Raw genomic sequence first — 22,249 nt, forward strand, 5'->3', positions numbered from 1 at the left:
ACGCCAAACCTCTGTTTTTTCACACAAAAAAACTCAATCAACAGAAAAATGAATATGTTATGGGTCTCAAAAATTGGTGGCAGAAACCAAATTGAAAAAAAAATCTTTTTCTCTTTACTTACATTTTAAAAAATGCAATTTGGGAATTGTACTAATCCGGCGAATCAAAAATCATTATTATCACAAAATGGACAAAAATAAAAAAAATTGCGGAATTGCATTTTTTTTTCGCAATTTCACTGCACATGGAATGTTTTTTCTCCATTTATTGTCATTCAAAAAGACAACTAATTCTGAAAACAAACCAACTGTCATACAGCTATGTCAACAGAAAAATATAAAGAGCTATTGTTCATAAAAGAAAGGGAGGTAAAAATGCCAACATAAAACAAAAATTTGCTGTGTCCTTCAGGGGTTAAACAAGAATGCAAAAAAAAACCAAAAATCATAGCAATGACTTACTTCTGATTTGCTTAATAGTTGGTTTCAGCAGATCCAGCCATACCTGAAAAGACAACACTTATTTTACTACTGTACTAATTTTACTACATTCTAATACAGGAAGCTTAAAGGGAACCTGTCCCACCAAGGGCAGCATGAAATAGTCCCTGGCCTATTTTACTCGGAAATGCGCCGGCGTTTCAGAAAAAAAAAACATATTTTAATAAAGATCAAAGACTAGCGCAGCGCAGCCACCTCTTCCCAGTGCTGCTGCAGATAACTGACTGGTCTCTTTCTAGGTAGACATGAGCTGCAATGGTGTTGGGAGCAGCCGACCGGGGTTGGATCTTTAGGGTGAGGTCATACTGGGCATTTTTGCTGCATTTTTTTTCTACAGCAAAACCCAAATTTCTTGGCAGGAAAGAAGCTGCGGTAAAAACACATGTTTTGTTGCGTTTTTTCATGCATTTTTGGGGCTACCTTGTGTCTCTGAGCATGCTAATAAAGTTGAGTGCCTCAGAGAAAAAAAAAAAACTACTTCCTGTAGAAAGAACCATACCTCTAGATCCTTTGAAAAGCCGGCAATTCATGTGCCGAGTACAGTAATATCACACTGACAGGTTAGAATAGAATAGATATATACACATAGAATACATAGATATGGACATGTCAGTGACACACACATATATATGAATATACAGTTGTGCTCAAAAATTTACATACCCCGGCAGAATTTTTGCTTTCTTGGCCTTTTTTCAGAGAATATGAATGAAAACACCAAAACTTTTTCTCCACTCATGCTTAGTGGTTGGGTGAAGCCATTTATTGTCAAACTAATGTGTTTTCTCTTTTTAAATCATAATGATAACCTAAAACATCCAAATCACTCTGATCAAAAGTTCACATACTCTGGTGATTTTGGCCTGATAACACGCACAGAAGTTGACACAAATGGGTTTGAATGGCTACTAAAGGTAACATCTCCACCTGTGACATGCCAGGAGAATTGTCCAGGATGCAAAGAAAAACCCACAAGTGACATCAGCTGAAATACTGGGCTCCCTGAAAACTAGTGGTGTGGCTGTTTCAAGATGCACAATAAGGAGGCACTTGAAGAAAAATGGGCTGCTTGGTTGAGTCGCCAGAAGAAAGCCATTACTGCGCAAATGCCACAAAGTATCTTGCCTACAATAAGCAAAACAGCACAGAGACAAGCCTCAAAACTTCTGGAACAAGGTAATTTGGAGTGATGAGACCAAAATTGAACTTTTTGGCCACCATAATCGTTACATTTGAAGAGAAGTCAACAAGGCCTATGATGAAAAGAACACCATTCCTACTGTAAAACACGTAGGTGCATCACTGATGCTTTGGGGCAATGCACGGTATTAAGAAATGGGGTATGTGAACTTTTAATCAGGGTCATTTGGTATTCTTCTGGCGACTCAACCATGCAGCCCATTTTTCTTCAAGTGCCTCCTTATTGTGCATCTTGAAACAGTCACACCACTAGTTTTCAGAGAGTCCAGTATTTCAGCTGATGTTATTTATGGGTTTTTCTTTGCATCCCGAACAATTTTCCTGGCATTTGTCACAGGTCACAGGTGAGGATGCTACCTTTAGTAACCATTCAAACCCATTTGTGTCAACTTCTATGCATGTTATCAGGCCAAAATCACCAAGGTATGTAAACTTCTGACAATGGTCATTTGGATGTTTTGGGTAGTAAAAGAGAAAACACAGTAGTTTGACAATAAATGGCTTCACCCAACCAATAACCATGAGTGGAGAAAAAGTTTTGGTGTTGGCCTTTTGTCAGAGAATATGAATGATAACACCAAAACTTTTTCTCCACTCTTACATTACAGAAAGTAAAAAAGGAAACTTGTTATGAACAAACAGAAAGAGAAGGAAGTGGGGATAATAAATGTACGAAAGGGGATGTATCAGAATAGATAACATTGAAAACAGCATTATAATGTACACGATAATTGCATGCTTTATGGCAGTATCATCAATGGGGGTGAGCAGACCAACGCGGAGCAAGCCGGCATAACAGGGAAATGATCCGAGGAAGAGAGCGATACATATCAATTTGTTGTCAAACAATAAGTATCCGATTCCTGGAATTCAATCCAATCTCTCCAAATCACACAATATCTGTCCATACTATCAGGGGACAGGCTGAATAAATATTCCATCATATTTAGGAGGGATATCTCAGAGAACCAATATTCCAGGGTAGAGGGAGAGTTACTTTTGCAATGATGGGGAATAACATTTTTAGGTGCCTGTATGAAGTAACTTATCAGAGATCTTTTATATTTCTTGAGGCTAGTAGGGAGCGAGCATAAAAAGAAAACAGCCTCAGGGGAATTAGGAACTAAAGAAGCAGTCATTGTCTTGATAAGAAGGACTACCGGGGTCCAGAAGTTTTTGATTATGGGGCAACTCCACCAAATCTGCACCATCGTCCCCTCTCCCTCATCACACCACCAACATCTGTCTGATACCGCAGGGTACCACTTGTGTAACAAAGATGATACACAATAAATACACAGTCTAGATATAATCTTGAAGGAGGTTTTTTGGGCTTTGGATGCAACAGAACTCTTATGAGCCAGATAGAAACATTTAGCCCATTGTTGGTCATCAAAAGACTTTCCCAATTCTGTTTCCCATGCAGAACAATACAATGGTCTGTTCTTAGATCTTCTGGCCACAAGATGAGCATGGAGCAGAAAGATGGAGTGGAAATTGGGGGGGGTGTACGATGACAAACGCATTTTTTTTTTTTTCAAAATCGGTGAACTCCGCTACGTATAGTCATAGGAGGAATCAGAGCCCCCTGGAACATCTCACCCAGAGGTTTTAGAGAAGTTTTCGACAGGATATGAGCAAAATGGAGGGTGTGATATTTGTTTCTTCCCAGGAGTCGGTTGGATGATGATCCTGGTAGAAGGTGAGATTATCTGAGATAGGGAATAAGGGGCCAGTAGGGTCAGAGTAATTCTTACTACCACGTTTCAGGGCTAGTATTGTAAAAGTATATACAGAATGACATGTGATTAGTGGAAAAAGTAGAGGAATGTGAGCACCAAGGAGGGAAGTAAGAGATTTAGGGCATATAGACAGATATTTTTACCCATAATTTTTCTTTCTGATGGTGAAAAAAAGTCAAGGCTATTATTTTTTTTTAAATACACTGTTTTTTTTTTTTGTCTGAATATTTTTTGCTTTCAGTTTCCTAAAAACTTTGCACCATTTGGCTTTTAGAGGTTTTTTTTGTTCACCTGCCTACACAATGCCGTCTGAAGTATGAGTTAACGGAGAATCCATCAGTAAGCTCATTATGACATAGTTGGTATCTCTTAACTGCTTTTTCAGAGCTCTTCTCAGCTGATTTATTCACACATCAAAGTTCAGTCAACTTTGATTCTGGTTTGTAACCACAAATAAAAGCAGACATATTCAGATAAAAGACACAAAGTGACAAATTTCATGTAAGCACTAGCTCACTGGCGGATTCTAGACGAACTCATTCTGCATTTTAAAGACATCATGTGCACATGCCCTAAAAGCTCATTCAGGCATCAGTTTTTCTCATACAAGTCTCATCTACGTTTTTCATAGATAGAACTTGTACCTATTATAGTCTATGGGGCTGTTCACATGTCAGTGTACTTTAGCAAAAAAAAATATATAAAGTGCTCTCAGTGAGGGAGACAAAATAGGAATCTTGTGGGTATGATACCTTTTAATGGCTAACAAATAATAGTGAATGTTGTTAGGCCTCTTTCACACTTCAGTTTTTTGTGTCAGTTAAAATCCGCCAAAAAGGCGGAGAAGCGGATCCGTTGTTAACTGATGTGAACGGATGCCACAGGATCCATTTTTTGACGGATCCGCAAAATGAGGAAAGAGAGAGAGAGAGAGCGAGAGAGAGAGAATTTTTTTTTTTTTTTGTCCGGCACCAAGACAGAATTTCGGGTTAAATCAGTGTCTGGAGGATCCGCCGGCCAAAAAAACGTTGAAAGCTCCGTTTGGAAATCTTTGAGGATGTTGACGGACAGCAACATTATGGCGGATCCGCACAAAAATGGATGCAACGGACGGCAATCCGTCAAGATCCGTCAATAATGAAAGTCAATGGGGAAAAAAACGGATCCGCAAAAAAAAATTGCGGATCCGTTTTTTTCAAAACCTGGCGGATTTTGACTGATTGTAAAAAACGGAAGTGTGAAAGAGGCCTTACAAAGCAAGCATTCGAGACTGCTTATGTCCCTTCATCAGGCTGATATGACAAAATATTTGAAGAAACCTTATTTATATACAGTTTAAAGCACAACATTTCAATAAACAAACAATGAGCTTGGAGAGAGAATCATTAATTAGGTAAGATTAGATAGGTAGTGTGAAAAGTTCTGTGAGATCAAAGGGCTACTTGGAGGAGATAGCTCAGATATGGTAATGGGTCATAAAACCTTCTGAAAAATTGAGTCCTGTGTGAATAGAATCAAAGATTGTAATGAATTTGTGCTCCCACACTCTCCCACTTGTCTGTGATTTAAAATTGCCTTTTAAAATGACAACTTTCATATTGCCTATGTTGTGTCCTGGATCACAGAAATGTTTAGCCACAGGTAAATGGTTTTTTTTGTCTGTAATTGTATGACGATGAGACCTCATCCTTGCTCTCAGTCTCTGTCCTGTTTCTCCAACATAGAGGCCACCCACAGGACATATATTGCATAGAATTAAATACACCACATTGGAAGAGGAACATGTGAATGTCCCTGGGATCTTATAGTCCTGCTGTGTGTTGGGAATTTGGATTTTGTCTTTGGTCTCTATATGAATGCAGGTTTTGCATCTTCTCCCATTGCAAGGATATGTTCCTCTTGGTGACTCTGAGGGCATTGAACTTTGGATAATGATGTTTCTTAGATTGGGAGGTTGTCTGTAACATAGCAAGGGGGGGTCTTTGAATAGTGTTTTTAACCGGTCATCCTTGTGTAGGATATGGTGAAGTTGCTTAGCCATTTTTCTGAGTATTTCAAGCTGTGGGTTGTAGGTCACTACCAGATGTAAACGATGATTTTCCTCTTTTTTTCTGTATTGAAGTACTTCACTTCTAGGGATCCTTGTGGCCCTAACGATCTGATCACCAATGGAGGTGGGATGGTAACCTTGATTTAAAAATGACATTTTAAGCTGGGTTAGTTGTTCATCCCTGTCCTTGGGACTGGAACAGATACGGTTATATCTGAGGACCTGGCTGTAGACAATGGACTTCTTAATGTGTTTAGGATGGAAGCTGTCACATTTGAGGTATGTGGGACGGTCAATTGGTTTCCGATATACTGATGTTTGGAATGAACCATTGTGGATTTTTATAGTGGTGTCTAGGAAGTTGATTTTTGTTTTTGAATGGTCTAATGTCAAGTTTATGGTTGGATGAAATTTGTTGAATTTGTCATGGAAATTTAGAAGTTCTTGTTCAGGCTCAGTCCAGATTATTAATATGTCATCAATGTAACGGAAATAGGCAAAGGGTTTGATGAAGCAGGATGTTAAAAAGTAATTTTCCAGTTTAGCCATGAATAGGTTAGCGTACTGGGGTACCATTTTACGTCCCATAGCGGTGCCGATACGTTGTAGGTATAGCTCCTCACCGAAAGAGAATAAGCTGTGTGTGAGGATGAATCTGGTAAGGGCTATTACAGACTCGGAAGGGATCCCATTGGCCTCAAGAAACATTCGGCAGTCGGCTAGTCCATCTTCGTGTGGGATGTTGGAATATAAGGATTTGACGTCCATGGTGGCCAAGATGGTGCTGTCGGGGAGGGTTTAGCAGACATAGTGGTCCACACTAAATCACAGAGACATGTCCGACATGGATCCGTGTCTTAAAGGGAATCTGTCAGCAGGTTTTTGCTACCTCACCTGAGAGCAACCTGATGCAGGCAAAGAGAAGCTGAATCCAACCAGGTATCACTTAGATTACCGAATGCAGTCGTTCTGACACAATCATAGTTTTTAGATTTAGCATGAAGCAGAGCTGAAAAAGCTATCCCCGCCCACACCAGGTCTCTGTGTACAAAGTCCATACACAGTGAGCTGCTTATCACAGAAGGGGGCGAGTTGGACCAAGGCTCAGAGGACCAGCTAGTAACACCAATAAGCTACTGGTGCTAAAACAAGAGGTATCGCTGAAATCTATTTCTTCAGATTACATAGCAAAAACCTGCCAACATATTGCCTTTAACCCCTTAGTGACACAGCCAATTTGGTACTTAATGACCAAGCCAATTTTTATAATTCTGACCACTGTCACTTTATGAAGTTATAGCTCTGGAACGCTTCAACGTATCCCACTGATTCTGAGATTGTCTTTGGAACAAAAACTTTTTTATTTTCACAAGGGTATCAGGAGAAAATGGACCACAAAATTTGTTGTGCAATTTCTCCTGAGTACGTCAATACCCTGTATGTGGGGGGAAAGCCACTGTTTGGGCGAAGGGCAGGGCCAAGAAGGGAGGGAGCATCGTTTTACTTTTTACACGCAAAATTGGCTGGAATCAATGGTGGGCACCATGTTGCATTTGCAGACCTCCTGATGTACCTGAACAGAGGAACACCCAAACTCTAATTCCAGCCCTAACCCCAACACACCCCTAACCCTAATACCAATCCTAACCCTAGCCCAACCCTAACCCTAGCTCCCGCCCAAACCGTAACCCAACCCTAATGGAAAAATGGAAATAAATACATTTTTTTATCTTTATTATTTTTACCTAACTAAGGGGGTGATAAAGGGGTATTTGATTTACTATTTTTTTTTTATTTTGACCACTGTGATAGGGTCTATCACAGTGATCAAAATGAACCAATAGGAAAAATCTCCTATTGTTGCCGGGTGCCGATTGGCAAATTTCAGTGGGTGCACTGCGCATGCGCCCGCCATTTTCTTCGCAGAAACGACGCCAAGTGCCAGGGGAAGGAGCTGGAGGGACGGGGACATCGGAAGAACCGCTGGGGCTTGGGGGACCCCATTTCTCTCTCCTCTGATGTGCTAGATCATATCAGAGGAGAGAGAAATAAATGGGAAACCGGACTTTTTTGCGGTCGCTGTTATTCGGTGAATAACGGCGATATCAACACTGGGGACGGTAAAAAAAGACCCGAATCATGTTCTCCGGGGTCTAAGCTACCCTCGGTAGCTGAGACCCCTAAAATATTCCAACGCTGGGGGGCGATATACACTTATTTCTCAGCACCATTAAAAAGCGGCGCTGAGGAATAAGTACCCGTAACTGCTGCCGTTAAAAGGCGTATCGGCGGTCGTTAATCAAACTCACCAATGCAAGCCAATGGGTCTGCAAAAAAAAAAAAAGAATTGGGCAGCCCCAGGATGCCATTTTCTGTCCATTTTTCACAGGCTATTTAAGAAACCTCCACCAGTTCATTTTTTCATGTGACAAAAGCTGATGAAACTCTTGACGATAAAAACTGACACACTGACAAAACTCTGATGACATTGATGAAACTAACACCAGTTTTTTTGTACAAGAAAAATCACTGACATGTGAATGAGCCCTACTGTGAAATACACTATATGAATAAAAGTATTGGGACACACCTCTTGATCATTGAATTCAGGTTTTTCATTCAGTCTCATGGAAACAGGTGTTTATTCATGGAACCGAGGGTTTACATGGGTTTGACTGAATCAAACCCTTAAGCCAAGCAGTCTGCTTTTGCAAGCATTTGTGAAAGAACGGCTCTTTTGGTTTTCAAGAACACCGCTTACAATTGAAAGTGTTAAGGAAACACAGCAACTCAGCCATAAAGGACCAGGCCACGTGAAGTTAGAGAGTGGTGTCCCAAAGTGTGGAGGCACAAAGTACCGTATATAAAAGTAATCAGCACTCTAATAACTCAATAGATGTAGGAGTTCCAAAAATCATGCAGCAAGAGGTTAATTTCACTGATTTCCTATGGCTGACCAGCTGCATGCAAGCATGGCATTATTTCACCAGGCACTAGGCAAAGCATCGGATCGAGTGGTGTAAAGCACACCACCACTGGACTTGAGCAGTGGAAGTGCGCTCTGTGATGACTCATGCTTCACCATTTGGCAGTGGAACGGATGAGTCTGTGTTTTGGCGAATGACAAGAGATTGTTATCTGTCTGGCTACATTGTGCTAACTGTAAAGTTTCACAAAAGAGGGATAATGTTGTGGGGTTGCTTTTCAGTGGTTGGCTTAGGCGCCGTAGTCCCCAGTGAAGGAGAATCTTAATGCTTCAGCACACCAAGGTATTTTTGACAGCTGTATATTTCCAACTTTGTGGGAACAGTTTTGGGGAAAGGAATTTTCTGTTTGAGTATGACTATACCCCACTTCACAAAACAAGGTAAAAAAAGGCACGGGTTTGGTAATTTGGTGTGGAAGAAATTGACTGGTCCTCACAAAGCCCTTAACTCCATTCCATGAAACACCTTTGGGACGAAAAAGAACAAATACTGTGATCCAGGCCTCTAGACAAACATCAGAGTCTGACCTCACAAATGCTTTTCTGGATAAATGGGAAAAAATTCCAGGGCTGTGGACAGACTCCAAAAATATATAATAAATTGGGTACAGTAGTACAATGCAATATGTGATGTAATTTTTTTCAGAAGAATTTGGGCAAGTCATGAAATGTCCTATATAATGTCTGTTCTGCTCCTGATCTAAGGATCTTGGCTTTTAGGTGAGATGAATCTGTGCTGCACTTTATGCACATGCTCAGTAGTGAGGCAGTGCTGGGGAGTCAGAGGTTTGACTGATTGACTCTACCTCCCTGAAAAGTTCACAGACAGACTTCAAAACCATGTATATATCCTTCCCAGAGGAATGGAACCTATTTTAGCTGCAAAGTAGGGACCAGTGCAGTATTAATGGATTTAGAATATGTCATAAAAGCTCCTGCAGGTGTAATGTGTTTTTCGGTCCCAATACTTTTGTCAATATAATGTATAAAAGCATAGCAACTTACGATAACTGAAAAAATAGATCGGAAAAAGGAAAAAAAAAAGGTTACCCTATTTCAGCACTTATTAGAAGAACTATCTTATACAGATAAAAAAATGGTTTTAATATGATTATGACACAAATAAAGGAAAATAGAAATAAGTGTCACATATAGATCAGTAAAGGAGCTCCCATTGGTTACTGGAAAATCAGACAATATACAAAGCAAACCATAAAAATGTGTTGTGTCACATTCTCACTAACATATGTTTGAGCAACATGAAAAGTGCTTGATGGGGATTGTCCTCCTCCAGAAAACTATAAGCTAGATGTAGCGGGAGTTCTAACAAAAGAAATTGAGTATTATCTACCATCCCTGGACCCAGCTCCAGAGCCGTTGCCCTGGTCTTTGTTGTTTCTCTGTAGCACTGACATCACTTTAACATAGTGGCAATTAATCACTGAGCTCAGCAGCTTTGCCCGTGTACATGGCACAAGACCCGGAACTCACCGATCGGCCGCAGCACTGTTGACGCGATGCCAGCACTGCAGACAAGCGACAGAGACTGGGACGGTAAGTAATATTCAATTTGTGTTGTTATGACTGACACAGCTTAAAACTCAGTTTTCCAAAATCAGAAAATTTCTTTAAATTTCTCTGTAGTCCTTTGCGCCTCAAAATCAGTGGTGGGGTAAAACTAAAGGCTTCATCTATTTGATCCTCTCTACCTTATGTATCAGGACATTTTTCGACTGGATTTCCCCTTTTGCATAATGGTTATAAACCTAGAAACATTAATTCAATAACACATACCATCATTTTCCTATGGTCCTGAAACTCCAGTCCAAAGTAATCACCCTCAACCAGGTTCAGGTGGCTACATACAGCATCTAGGAGGGCTTTTCCAGGAGCTCTTAGCTAGAAAAAACAAACAGGAAAAAAAATATTATGTAAAATGGCAGAATCAAAACCAGAAAATTCTCATAAAGGTCTTGATTCATCAACTGATTTTTTTTAAGTCACCTTTCTTTTTTTTTTTTTTTGTCTTGTAGTCACTCACGTTTATTGCGCTGAATTCATTAAAATGTGGTTCATGAATTTTGTGCAAAATCAAAATAGGCCTTTTTCGGGTCATTAAACATATTTGATTACTTTTTGAGCAATAAAACGTTCAATATTTTTGAAAAAGTCATATTTGCGTGACAAGCATATCATCACTCCAGGGGGTTACTTTTAGTGATGTTGCGCCAAATTTTGTGATCTTTTAAAAAGTTGAAAATAAAGAATTAGCTGAAAATATCTGGGAAGGCTAAATTCCGCCCACAACGCAGAAAAAAAAAAAAAGAAGAAAAAACAGGCAAGCACATATAAGAGAGTCTTCAAAAAAAGGTGCATATGGAATAATGAATTGGGCGCAAACTATTTTTATGTGCATATGTGCATGTAGCTCATTCAAAGACAGCAATACTTTTACATGGCCGGTCTGTTCCTCTGTTACTGAGAAATCACTGTTTGATATGCAAATGAGGCTGTGGTTCTGAAGCCTCTGTCACTCCAGCTCTATTCCTCACACATCAACGCCTCTTCCTTCTTGACTGACAGCCTGTTTGCTGTGTGACTTCAGTAAAAGGAAAGGAGCATGAGGCTGTGGTGCTGGGTGGGAATTGAGCTGGAGTGACGGAGGCTTCAGGGCTACGGCCTCACTTTCATATCAATTCAAATACTGATTTCTCAGTAACGAGAGGAAAAGACAGGCCATATAAAGACATTGCTGGACTTGTCTTTATACAAAATCATGCTGACAAATTACCTATATTCTTAAGCAATAAAACATTATCTTTACTACATAAAATTTAAGCCAAGGGAGGAAGTTATTGGGTATTTCTACATTTTAACATCAGATTACAGTTTCTATTTAAAATCAAGAAAAAAAGTTTTAGGACTTTGGAAATACTTGTCCCTATCTTGTAAAGATCCTGAGCTACTTTCTGTATCATAGATTGAAGAACAATTACAAGTTTCATGGGATGATCATAATAACATTTGACAACCTTGCTGTCAGACACACCGCAAAGTTTTACTTCACTCCTATCATGAATGTGGTGAGTTGTTCCCTGTACAGATCTGCGTCGAACGTTACACGTGTTCAGTAAGGCTGGCTTCACACTAGCATTGTGTAGCGCTGCAGATGGCAGCCTACTTCCTTCTTTCTGCCTCCATTAAGCCTCGCCACTGCCACACCTCTTCCTTCAGCTCCGCCTACTTCTGCATGCGTCCTGCGTACCCTATCTTTAACATTAGGTACGCAGGCCATGCAGATGTATGCTGACGCATCCGCATGCGTCGTTTTGACGCGTCCCCCGACCGCAACAAAATGCAACTTGTGTTCGGCGCAGCGTCAAAACAACGGATTCGGACGCATCTGCATACATCCGCATGACCTTCATATCCAATGTTAAATAGGGTACGCAGGACACATGCAGATGTAGGCGGAGCTGAAGGAAGAGGTGCGGCAATGGGCGGGGCTTAACGGAAGAAGAAAAACAGACAGAGCAGCTCCTGCCGGTGACACCAAGAACAGCTCAGTAGTGAACAACCTCATTAAGGCCGGGGTCACACTTGCGAGAAACTTGCATGAGTCTCGCGTCTCGATACCCCACTGCAGCCAACACTTGGGATCGGAGTGCTCAGCTGCAAAGAAATACATGCAGCCGCACACTCCAGTCCCGAGTGCCGGCGGCAGTGTCGGGTATTGAGATGCAAGACTCATGCGGGTTTCTCCAAAGTGTGACCCCAGCCAAAGTCAGTGACTAAAGTACCATAAATGCAAAGGAAATCAAACAATCCAATAAAGGACCAGACTGTGAAACTCTCTCTGAAGTGCCTTATGTAGATCCATACATTACTAACTGCTGCAATACAATACATTATGTCAAGTACTTGAGACAACATTAAAACAAATATTGACTTTTAACAAGATTTTTTAAACCCATAAATTACTAAATCTGTAAGTGATGTAAAACAAATAGACAGCAGCTTATAGGGAAGTCAGTTTTTATCAACTAATCTGAGAGCAGCAAAATGTAGAGACACAGACACTGATGCCAGCAATGTGTCACTTACTGGGCTGCTTGCTTTAGTTTTGATTTAAAAAAAATCACTTATGAGCAAGAGATTATCACTAAAGGACTAGTAACTCTGCTGCCATGTAGCCCTCCTTATTCATGAGCTATGTACAACTCAGCCTCCACCACTAATTTGGCAGCTTTCTGCCTATGCAGTGTACACAGAAAGTTGTCAATCAGTGGTGTGAGCGGGGTTATATACAGCACAACATTCTGAAATGTGGTCGATCTTCTGCAGAAAAATAGTGATTTTATTAAAAAACTAAATAAATACAACACACAGTCCAGCAAGAGACACATTGCTGGAATCAAGGTCTCTGTCCATACATTACGCTGCTTGTTAGATGGGGTAGCAAAAACCTGATGACAGATTCCCTTTAAAAGAAACACATTTCTTAAAATTCAGCGGCAAAACATTGAAAAGTGAGAGCAATTTCCTACACAATAGCTTATCAGGAAACCTTAGAGCTATGTAATTGTCCCGTGGATGGCTAATAAAGTATTATTTACAAGGGGAGTAGCATGAAGGAAAACTTGTACTGAACTGATGTCATACAGTTTTAGCTGGTTAGCATCCTCAATAATCAGAACCTCCCACTCCCGTATCCAAGACTTTACACGTGCTGCGCCAATTCTTTGGAATGCACTTCCCAGGTCAATACGATTAGTCCCCAATCCCCACAATTTTAAGCGTGCCCTGAAAACGCATTTATTCAGACTGGCCTATCGCCTCAACACATTAACCTAATCTATCCCTGTGTGGCACAGCCAAAAGTTTTACCATAGCCAGGTTCCCCGCATCATGTTCCCACATGCTTTATGCATCCATTAGCCCTCTGTGTCTGTACTGTTACACACTTAACATTATGGCTGGTCCATACAATCAGGGCAACTGTTACCACCCACCTTTCGTGTCTCCCTTCTTTCCTCATAGATTGTAAGCTTGCGAGCAGGGCCCTCATTCCTCTTGGTATCTGTTATAATCTACTGTATGTGATTATTGTTATGCTGTAATGTCTATTGTCTGTACAAATCCCCTCTGAAATGTAAAGTGCTGCGGAATATGTCGGCGCTATAGAAATAAAATGTATTATTATTATTAGCTGGTCTCCCGCTGAGATTTGTACTCAGAAAAGGGTACACTTCCTTAGTAAAGCCTGTTCATCTGATTGTACTTTTTCAGGGTTCAATTTAATCCCTAAAACTAATTTACATTAGAAAATTGGGATGACCTGCATTACAAGTATCAACCGGATGGTTTATATTAACATCTGAATAACAAGCTTTTTTCACCAATCAGTATTTACAGGCTTTTTTTTTTTATATACCGTAGCGATTTCTGGCAAAATATTTGTGTTGGAGGAAAAAAAATGAAAATAAAGTTATATAATTCTCAGGCCACTTACACACTCTTACTTATGATTCCAGGGTGAGATAACCCCTGGCCTACACTGAATATATCATCACATGTGTCATTCCGCATCACGGGCCTGATTTGTGACACACGAGGGGGAACTTTCTTGTTAAAGTAAAAACACAAGTTTTCCTAGAAGAGTGAGAAGTAAGAAATGAGGAAGTGAAGAAACCAAACTGCTGCAAGGCTGCCCATGATATGCAGGAATAATTCATAAAATCACAGTACAACCAATACAGTCTACCAAAACATGCTCTCATAGAGATCAATGGTTTCATTTTCAGAAAGCCATCACACTGGCTCCTGTGATGGGTGACCATACATGGAAACGCAAAACTTTTTGCATACTACCTTAATTTAGATTTATCATAACTGACACATTTAAAGAGTGAGTTAGTTGACAAAAGCAACCTTGACCTCATATACTATAATCAGAACAGAAGGCTTGCAAAAACGGCGTGGAAGTGCAATGAGGACTGCGCTTGCTTCTGGTGGAGTACAAAAGTTCTTTATTCAGCCAACGCGTTTCCTGAGCCTACTGGCTGATGAAGTGAGCCAGTAGGCTCAGGAAACGCGTTGGCTGAATAAAGAACTTTTGTACTCCACCAGAAGCAAGCGCAGTCCTCATTGCACTTCCACGCCGTTTTTGCAAATTTGTCCTAGGACCCTGTGCAGACTTGCTGCTGCTTCTCATGCGTTTATGGGTGTTGTGACTTTCTCACCACCCCAATAGGTGAGCACCTTCCTTTTTCTCTGTTAATGTGTTTTTTGACACGGATTTTACACAGTGGATGCGCCCTGTATTTTTCCTTTCTATTCCCAGAACAGAAGGCTTGGGATACAAATAAGACGGCAATTTGAACAGGTTCATTGTGATCTTTGCTGTGTTAACAGTTTTATGCTGAGCACAAAAAGTTATATACGGTAGTTCTCCACTGCTAAAATGGCATTTAAGAAAACCAACCAAGCTACCAAGGAACAGACATGTAATCACTCACTACTCATCTGGGATGGAACCACCCAACAATTTTGAGCTAAAATAAGTAAAATTTGAAACAGAGTGAATTAGATGTTGTAGTGGACAAATTACAGTCTCTAGTTACAGTAGTTGGTGAAAGGCTAAATAGCACGCCATGTAAGCACACAAAGGTTAAAGTAGGTAGTAGAGCACACTGGTTGAGGACAACGCAGCAATACCAGAATAAGGCCATTAAAGGGGTTGTCTGCTCTAAAATGAAAAGTCTGCAGTCATCTTGGTGACTGCAGACTTGTGAAACCTCCCAGTGCACACACTGTGCGACGCGACGTTTCGCTGTTGCCTATGTCCGGCCCTCAATGTGGTATTGCTGTATATAGCACTAGCGATCAGACGATCACAGGTTCAAGGCCCCTAAGAGGTCTAACAAGTACAGTAATATATATATTAAAAAAAAAATAAAAAAATACATTCAAATCACTCACTTTTCCCCCATTAAAAAGAAACATAAAGAATACACACAGTATTTGGTATCGCTAAGTTCAGAATTATGATCTATCAAAATATAAAAATAATTAACCTATTGAGTAAGCACCGTAAATGGGAAAAAAATATCAAGACTGCCAAAATTTTTGGTCGCTGCAGTGTCACAAAAAAATGGTGTAAAAAGCGATCAAAACATCATATCTATCCCAAAATGTCAATAAAAATGTCTCGCCCAGCAAGAAATAAGCTGTCACGAAGCTCCATCAAAAAATGGAAATGGTACGGGTATTGGAAAATGGCAACAACCTCGAAAATAATAATAATTTAAAAAAAAAATCTGATTTTTTTCACCACTAAAATAAAAAATGGACATGTTTGGGATCGCCGTAATCGTACTAATGAGTGGAAACATACTGCAAGGTTATTTTTACTACACATTGTACACCGTAAAAATAATTCCCAAAGTAGTGTTAGAATTGAGGTTTTTCAGAATTTCTCCCCAATTGGAATTTTTCTTCCGGCTTGCCAGTACACTGTGTGGTAAAATGAATGGTGCCATTCAAAAGTACACTTGTATTGCAAAAAAAAAAAAGCTCATATCTATATGGACACAGAAATAAAAATGTGATGGTTCTGGTAAGAAGGTGAGGAAAAAGCTAAATTGTAAGAAAAGGAAATTGGTGGCTTCGTGAAGGGGTTAAACCCCTCTCTTTTCACGAAGGACCATCAGCAAGTAAAAATTCTTGCGCAATGAGGAATTGCGCAAAAAACATTTGACTTAAGATTTTCACCCCACTCTGGATCAGCCCTGCCGAAAAGGGCCGAACTGGGGAGAATCTGGGTGGGTTGCAAGGGAGTGGCTACAACTTCATCAAACCTACTGGTGATTTCTACTCCAAAAATTCTATGCCAGCCACTGACCGAAGTAGCATTTCTAACAGCGCACAGACGTGAATGCCACTTACTAGAGATGCCAAATTCATTAAGTGTGGCACGCCTCTTAACGAATTTGGTGGCATAGCGCAAATCAGCCCCAATAACTGCAAATAGATGCCCCAATTCATCACAACTTTTACGCAAACAAACAGAGTAAAAGCTTTGAAAAGTAGCAACATTTTGGTGCAGTTCAGAATTTTGCTAAAACGTTGCAACTTTTGCAGTTTTCACTCCAGTTTCTTCCAGTTGCTCCAAAATGGAGAGTTGGGGTGTGACTCCTGACTGGAGTAAGATTTTTGGCGTGGCACATGCGGAGGTGCACACCGCTAGTCAGACGCTCCAGATGGAGGAGTGCACCTCTTCATGAATCAGGAGCGTCTGACTTCATCACGCTGCTTTATCAAGACTCTTCGGAAAATTACAAGTCTTGCTGAATCGAGGCCAAAGTGTAAAATTTTTAGACCAGTGCACAAAGCAGAAGGTTACAGACAAAATACATATGGCCTGATTATGGTATTGTGCAGTATGAATATGTAATTCAATAGAAAATTTTTTATAGATTTTTCACTCTCATTCATTACTACAAAGGACCTATACATTGGCACATTGAGTGCTCGCAAGCGGTCCTAGTGGCTCAACCTTCTATGGGCATGTAACTTTTTGTTTCAGACTAATCTGTCATGATCCCAGTGCAGGTTTTTGACCTGCACGCCAGGGGTTAATGCCTTGAGCCCAGTGCAGGCTTTGACTAGCACACCTGGGGTTAATTATTGTGGCCTCTCTTTGGTTCGGGGAGAGCTTCTTATAGACCCGAGAAGCTCCAGTCCCTGTCAGTTATACTACTGGCCTTGGCCGAGTGTGGTGACCCCTGTGTGCCTGTGCTTTGTGCCTGTGTTCTAGCTTGCTTCTATGGTTCTGACCCGGTTCTGTCTCCCATTGTGAGTTTGCCTTCTGATTCTGTACTGTGGATCTGCCTTTCTGTGTATGACCCCTTAGCTACGTCCTGATTATCCGTTCTGTCTGATCCTTTGGTACTGTCGTGCTATCTCGTGCTTTGACCCTGACCTGATCTGGTTTACGTCACTGTCTATGCCCCTTGGTAACTTTGTTCCGTAGTTACCCTTCAAGGAGTTTTCATTCAGCTCCTAGCTCTGTGGAGCATAAGCCACGCCCCCAGCAGTCACGTGCTTCGGGTCCTGTTGGTCTGAAGCACGCATCTTCACCGCTGCTGCCCCACTCCACAGGTATCTTTGAGCACAGTTTGTCTTATTCAGGACATGCGCACTGGCTCAGTGAGCAAGTGAAGTGCGGTGTTCTTGACACTATTACTTGCATCAAATTGGTGAAATTTGTGCCTTTTGTGAAGGTTATCAGCGGCTTATACCACCTATAATAAAAAAAAACAAAAAACAAGTACCCGAATCATCTTTTGAGAGTCAAAATTGAGAGCACAGTACATGAGTTTTGCACAAAAAAAAAAATCAGAGATGCTATTCATTTCTGTCTTTAACCTGTTTGCGGCTTTTATCACAAAAGTTGCATGTTCCACTAAAATGACTCAACTGCACCAAATTTGATGTAGTATATAACATCACTTCAAATGAGGCATCAAGCGAAAGCATTTGGAAACACTAAATTCCGCTCACAGTGGTGAACAAAAAATAAATAAACAAAAAAAACACATGAACAAGTAAACAATGACTTTGAAAAAAGGTGAAAATGGTTGAAACAAATTTAAACATTGAAGACACAAAAAAAAAACCAGGTAGAAATGCAATAATAATTTGAGAACCAAGGTTTTAATGCATTAACCTCTCAAATGATTTGTTGTGCTTTTGTTGCTTTTTTTCTGTGCAGTTTTGTCACAAAACCTGAAGGATTTCCTGATGCCAGCAAAGAGAAAAAGTGAGAATCCTGATGTCTCATGCACACGTTGCTTATTTTTGACTTGCAGATTTGGCGCAGACTTAAAGGGAACCTGTCAGCAGGATTGTGCACAGTAACCTACAGACAGAGTCAGGTTGGCGCCGTTATACTGAATAAAATGATACCTTGGATGATGAAATCCGTCTTGTGGTTGTTGTTTAATGTTTTTCAGTTTTGAGTTAATGATATGCTAGTGATTCGGGGCGGCCTGTGTGTGGGGGGTCTTCATGTGCTCTGATTAGCTATTCATCTGTATGGGCTTATGACAGGTCACTGATCCTTTAATGACCTGCCCCCCATTTTACATACTGAGCTTCTCTTTAGTCTTGAGGAGAGCAGCACCAAATTGTATCCATCAGCGAGTGTCTAAAAATCCCACTGGTCAACATTTCTAACATGTCTCCAGGAAATGTCAAAAGATTTCTAGAAGTTTTGAGAAGTAACCCTTTTCAGTAAGAAACACTATGAAGTCCACAAATATATAATTAAAATAATTTTAAAAAAAAACACACACACACTGGAATTTTGTTGCCTTAATATCGATCATTCCATGTGTCACCTACAATTAATATGGGATCTTTGTGTGAAGTGTTGAATGTGTAAGCTCAGCTGCCTTATTCGCCCATAAACATTGCAGGCATTTTAATGATTTTGCATTTATTATCTAGTTTGCCACTAAGAGACATAGCAGTACTGTTTTGCAAACGTCACTCCAGAGCTTTCATGGCCCTTTAATAAGTGCGTCTAACGTACAGGCTGAAAAGCATTACAGCCTCACACTGCGCCTCTTGTTTCTGCAGAAAAAAAAAGTTATAGTGAAAGAAAGAAAATGTTTATTAGCCAGGCTTCATATTAAATTTCACAACCTTTCAGGCTGAAGAGCGGCATATAATAGCGCCATTCAGCCTTCTTCTGTTACAACCATGATGCAATTTGTAGAGCAGGCAGGAAAACTGGTTTCCTGCAGTGAGTGCATGGCCACTGTACGCGCGGCTTCTATACAGATATGTATTGGCCTCATCAGTCTTTTGGTTTCAGCTATAAGTCTTCGGTAATGAAACAAGATAACCATGAGAGAAAGAACAGGTCTGACTTGTTCGGAGAGTTCATGGTTCACTGCGCTCTATCGGAACGCTTGCCACAAAACTACGCCTTCGGGGGCGGACACGCCGCACTTGACACTTCAAAGCTGCCTTAAAACAGGATGAACGGTTTGAGCGTAGTCGGAAGTCTATGTGGCACAAGACAATTTATTGACACAAGGATGGAATTGTAATCCTGCTTCCATTGACTGAATTTTATCACTTCTCAATGAACCTATAGGTGCTGCAACACTGTAAGCATAATCTTAAAGGGAGCCTGTCCAGAAACGCTATGTATCTGCAGATATAACGCTAATCTGCCGGGAAATAGGGTTAAAATCGTGCCTGGCTGCCTCACTCGAGAAACAGCTATAGGAAGAAAATGGATTTATCTTCTCCCTGCAGCTGCTTGTTTCTAGTCATCAGGGCAGTGCAAGGAGTGACTACAGTCATCGCTCACTGCACATGGCGGCTGTAATCCGTCCCCGACCCAATGACAGCCAGCCAGCTCTGCAGTGAGTGTGCAAGGCGGATTGTCGATCACAGTGCTCAGGGCTGAGTACAGCCACGCTGTGTAAGCAGATGATAGGCACAGCTCCCTGCACTGCTCCAATAACTGCAAGCAGCTGCAGGGAGGATATAGGTTCATGGTTTCCACAGAGCTGCTGCTCCGGTAATGCAGCCAGTCACTATTGACGCAATATACCTGCAGATTAACCCTATATTTTCAGGTAAATAGTGTTTCTGGATATTGTATCCTGTTAACTTTTCCACATTATACCCACAAACTTAAATGTATTTTATTGGGATTTTATGTGATATGCAACACAAAGTAGCATGTATCTGTGAAGTGTAAATGTAATATACATGGTTTTTCTTTTCTAAACATAAATCTGAAAATTGTGACCTGCATTTTCATTCAACACCTGTAGTCTAATACCCATAAATAAAATCCTGAGTGACCAATTGCTACTAGGAGTCACACAATTCATAAATTGAGTCCACCTGTGTGTAATTTATTCTCAGTATAACTACAGCTGTTCTGTGAAGTCCTCAATACACACCAAACAGCATCATGAAAACCAAGGAACACACCAGACAGGTAAGGGATAAAGTTATGGAGAAGAGTAAAGCAGGGTTAGGTACTGAAAAAAAAAATAGCCCAAGCTCTGAACATCTCATGGAGTACTGTTCAATCCATCATCCACAAATGTAAGGAGTATGGCACAACTCAAAACCTATCAACACATAGCTGTCGACCTAAACTGACATCTAAAGCAAGGAAAGCACTCATTGGAGAATCCAATGTAACAAAAAAAAAAGCTGGTGTTTCCAGTAACATCTTAGCAGCTTTACTACATGTTCACTAAAATCAGATCACAAACAGGACAGTAATCTGGTGTTGACGCGTTTCGACTTTAGCAGTCTTAATCGTAACATGTCTCTCGTATGTTGCTTCCTCACTTAAAAACATTAAACACGCTCCCCCCGCAGTAGCATCACTAGAATGAATCAGAATATGGAAACGTGTAGTGGATCAATAAATTCGAATATCAAAACATACACAATATTCCAAAATGTAAACAATGTTTCACACAGCAAACAAAAAATAATAACATAAAGGCTAAAAAATACAAAATATTTAATTTTTCCTTTGTATCTCCTTTCCACATAGAAACTGTTATTGCAATTTTCTGTTCAGCCTTCTTTATAGTTTTTTAGTTATAATTATGTATCCTAATCTGTCCTGAATCATATACTATTGTTCAGAAAAAACGTAGCGTCTGAACAAACCATTTCACCATAGAGGATAACATTCAAAATGTGTCTGGGATGGCAGTTATCCACTTTTAATGTTATATTGCCAAAGAAGGTTTTCCATAAATGGTGACATGAATTTTACACTACAGGGTGGGCCATTTATCTGGATATACCTAAATAAAATGGGAAGGGTTGGTGATACCAACTTCCTGTTTGTGGCACATTAGTATATGGGAGGGGGGAAACGTTTCAAGACGGGTGGTGACCATGGCGGCCATTTTGAAGTCGGCCATTTTAGATCCAACTTTATTTTTTTCAATGTGAAGAGGGTCATTTGACACATCACACTTATTTAGAATTTCACAAGAAAAACAATGGTGTGCTTGGTTTTAATGTGACTTTATTCTTTCATGAGTTATTTACAAGTTTCTCTTTGTTTACAGCCATTGATATGTCGCAGAGGTTAACACGTGAGGAGCCGATAGAAATTGTGTTGATGTCTGGAGAACGCAGTACCCGGGTCATTGCAGCAGATTTCAATGCAAGACACCCTACGCAAGAAAACGGTCACCTTTTCTATTTTATTTAGGTGTATCCATATAAACGGCCCACTGAAAAAAGTTTGCCTCATCACTGAATATAATGTTCTGTGTAAACTGAGGGTCCTGTTCCAATTTTGTTTTGCCCATTCTGCAAATTCAGCACATCGATCTGGGTCACCAACCATTCCCATTTTATTTAGGTGTATCCATATAAATGGCCCACCCTGTATATACCAAAATATATAAGCAAAAAATATGGCCCTTTTTCACCTTTCTTTTACCTTAATTATCGTAATGATCTTATGCATATTTATTAAGTGACAAAGGCGACCTAGTATTTAACCCCTTTCCGCGCCCCCTACCAAGGCTGTTTGCACATTCATGACCGATCCAAATTTTATAATTCTGATCAGTGTCGCTTTAGGTGGTAATATCTCTGGAACTCTTCAACGGATCCCACTTGTGCAGAGACTTTTTCATGACATATTGTACTTCATGATAGTGGTAACATTTCTTTGTGAAAAAAAATGGAAATTTGGCA

General features: G+C 40.3%; 1 protein-coding gene across 4 annotated transcripts in view; it reads right to left on the reverse strand.

Moving 5' to 3' along the window:
• FARP1 (FERM, ARH/RhoGEF and pleckstrin domain protein 1) overlaps window positions 1-22,249 on the reverse strand; it is a 322,334-nt gene that overhangs the window by 98,259 nt on the left and 201,826 nt on the right. For all 4 annotated transcript variants that reach the window (XM_073569548.1, XM_073569547.1, XM_073569546.1 and 1 more), the window contains exons 3-4: window positions 10,274-10,378; window positions 463-505 (exon numbers count right to left, since the gene is read on the reverse strand). In XM_073569548.1, the coding sequence (XP_073425649.1) occupies window positions 463-505; window positions 10,274-10,378 (148 nt within the window). The remainder of the gene's footprint in view (window positions 1-462; window positions 506-10,273; window positions 10,379-22,249) is intronic.

Source organism: Dendrobates tinctorius, unplaced genomic scaffold (assembly GCF_039654945.1).
Source record: "Dendrobates tinctorius isolate UK_male_01 unplaced genomic scaffold, ASM3965494v1 ptg000026l, whole genome shotgun sequence".
NCBI lineage: Eukaryota > Metazoa > Chordata > Amphibia > Anura > Dendrobatidae > Dendrobates > Dendrobates tinctorius.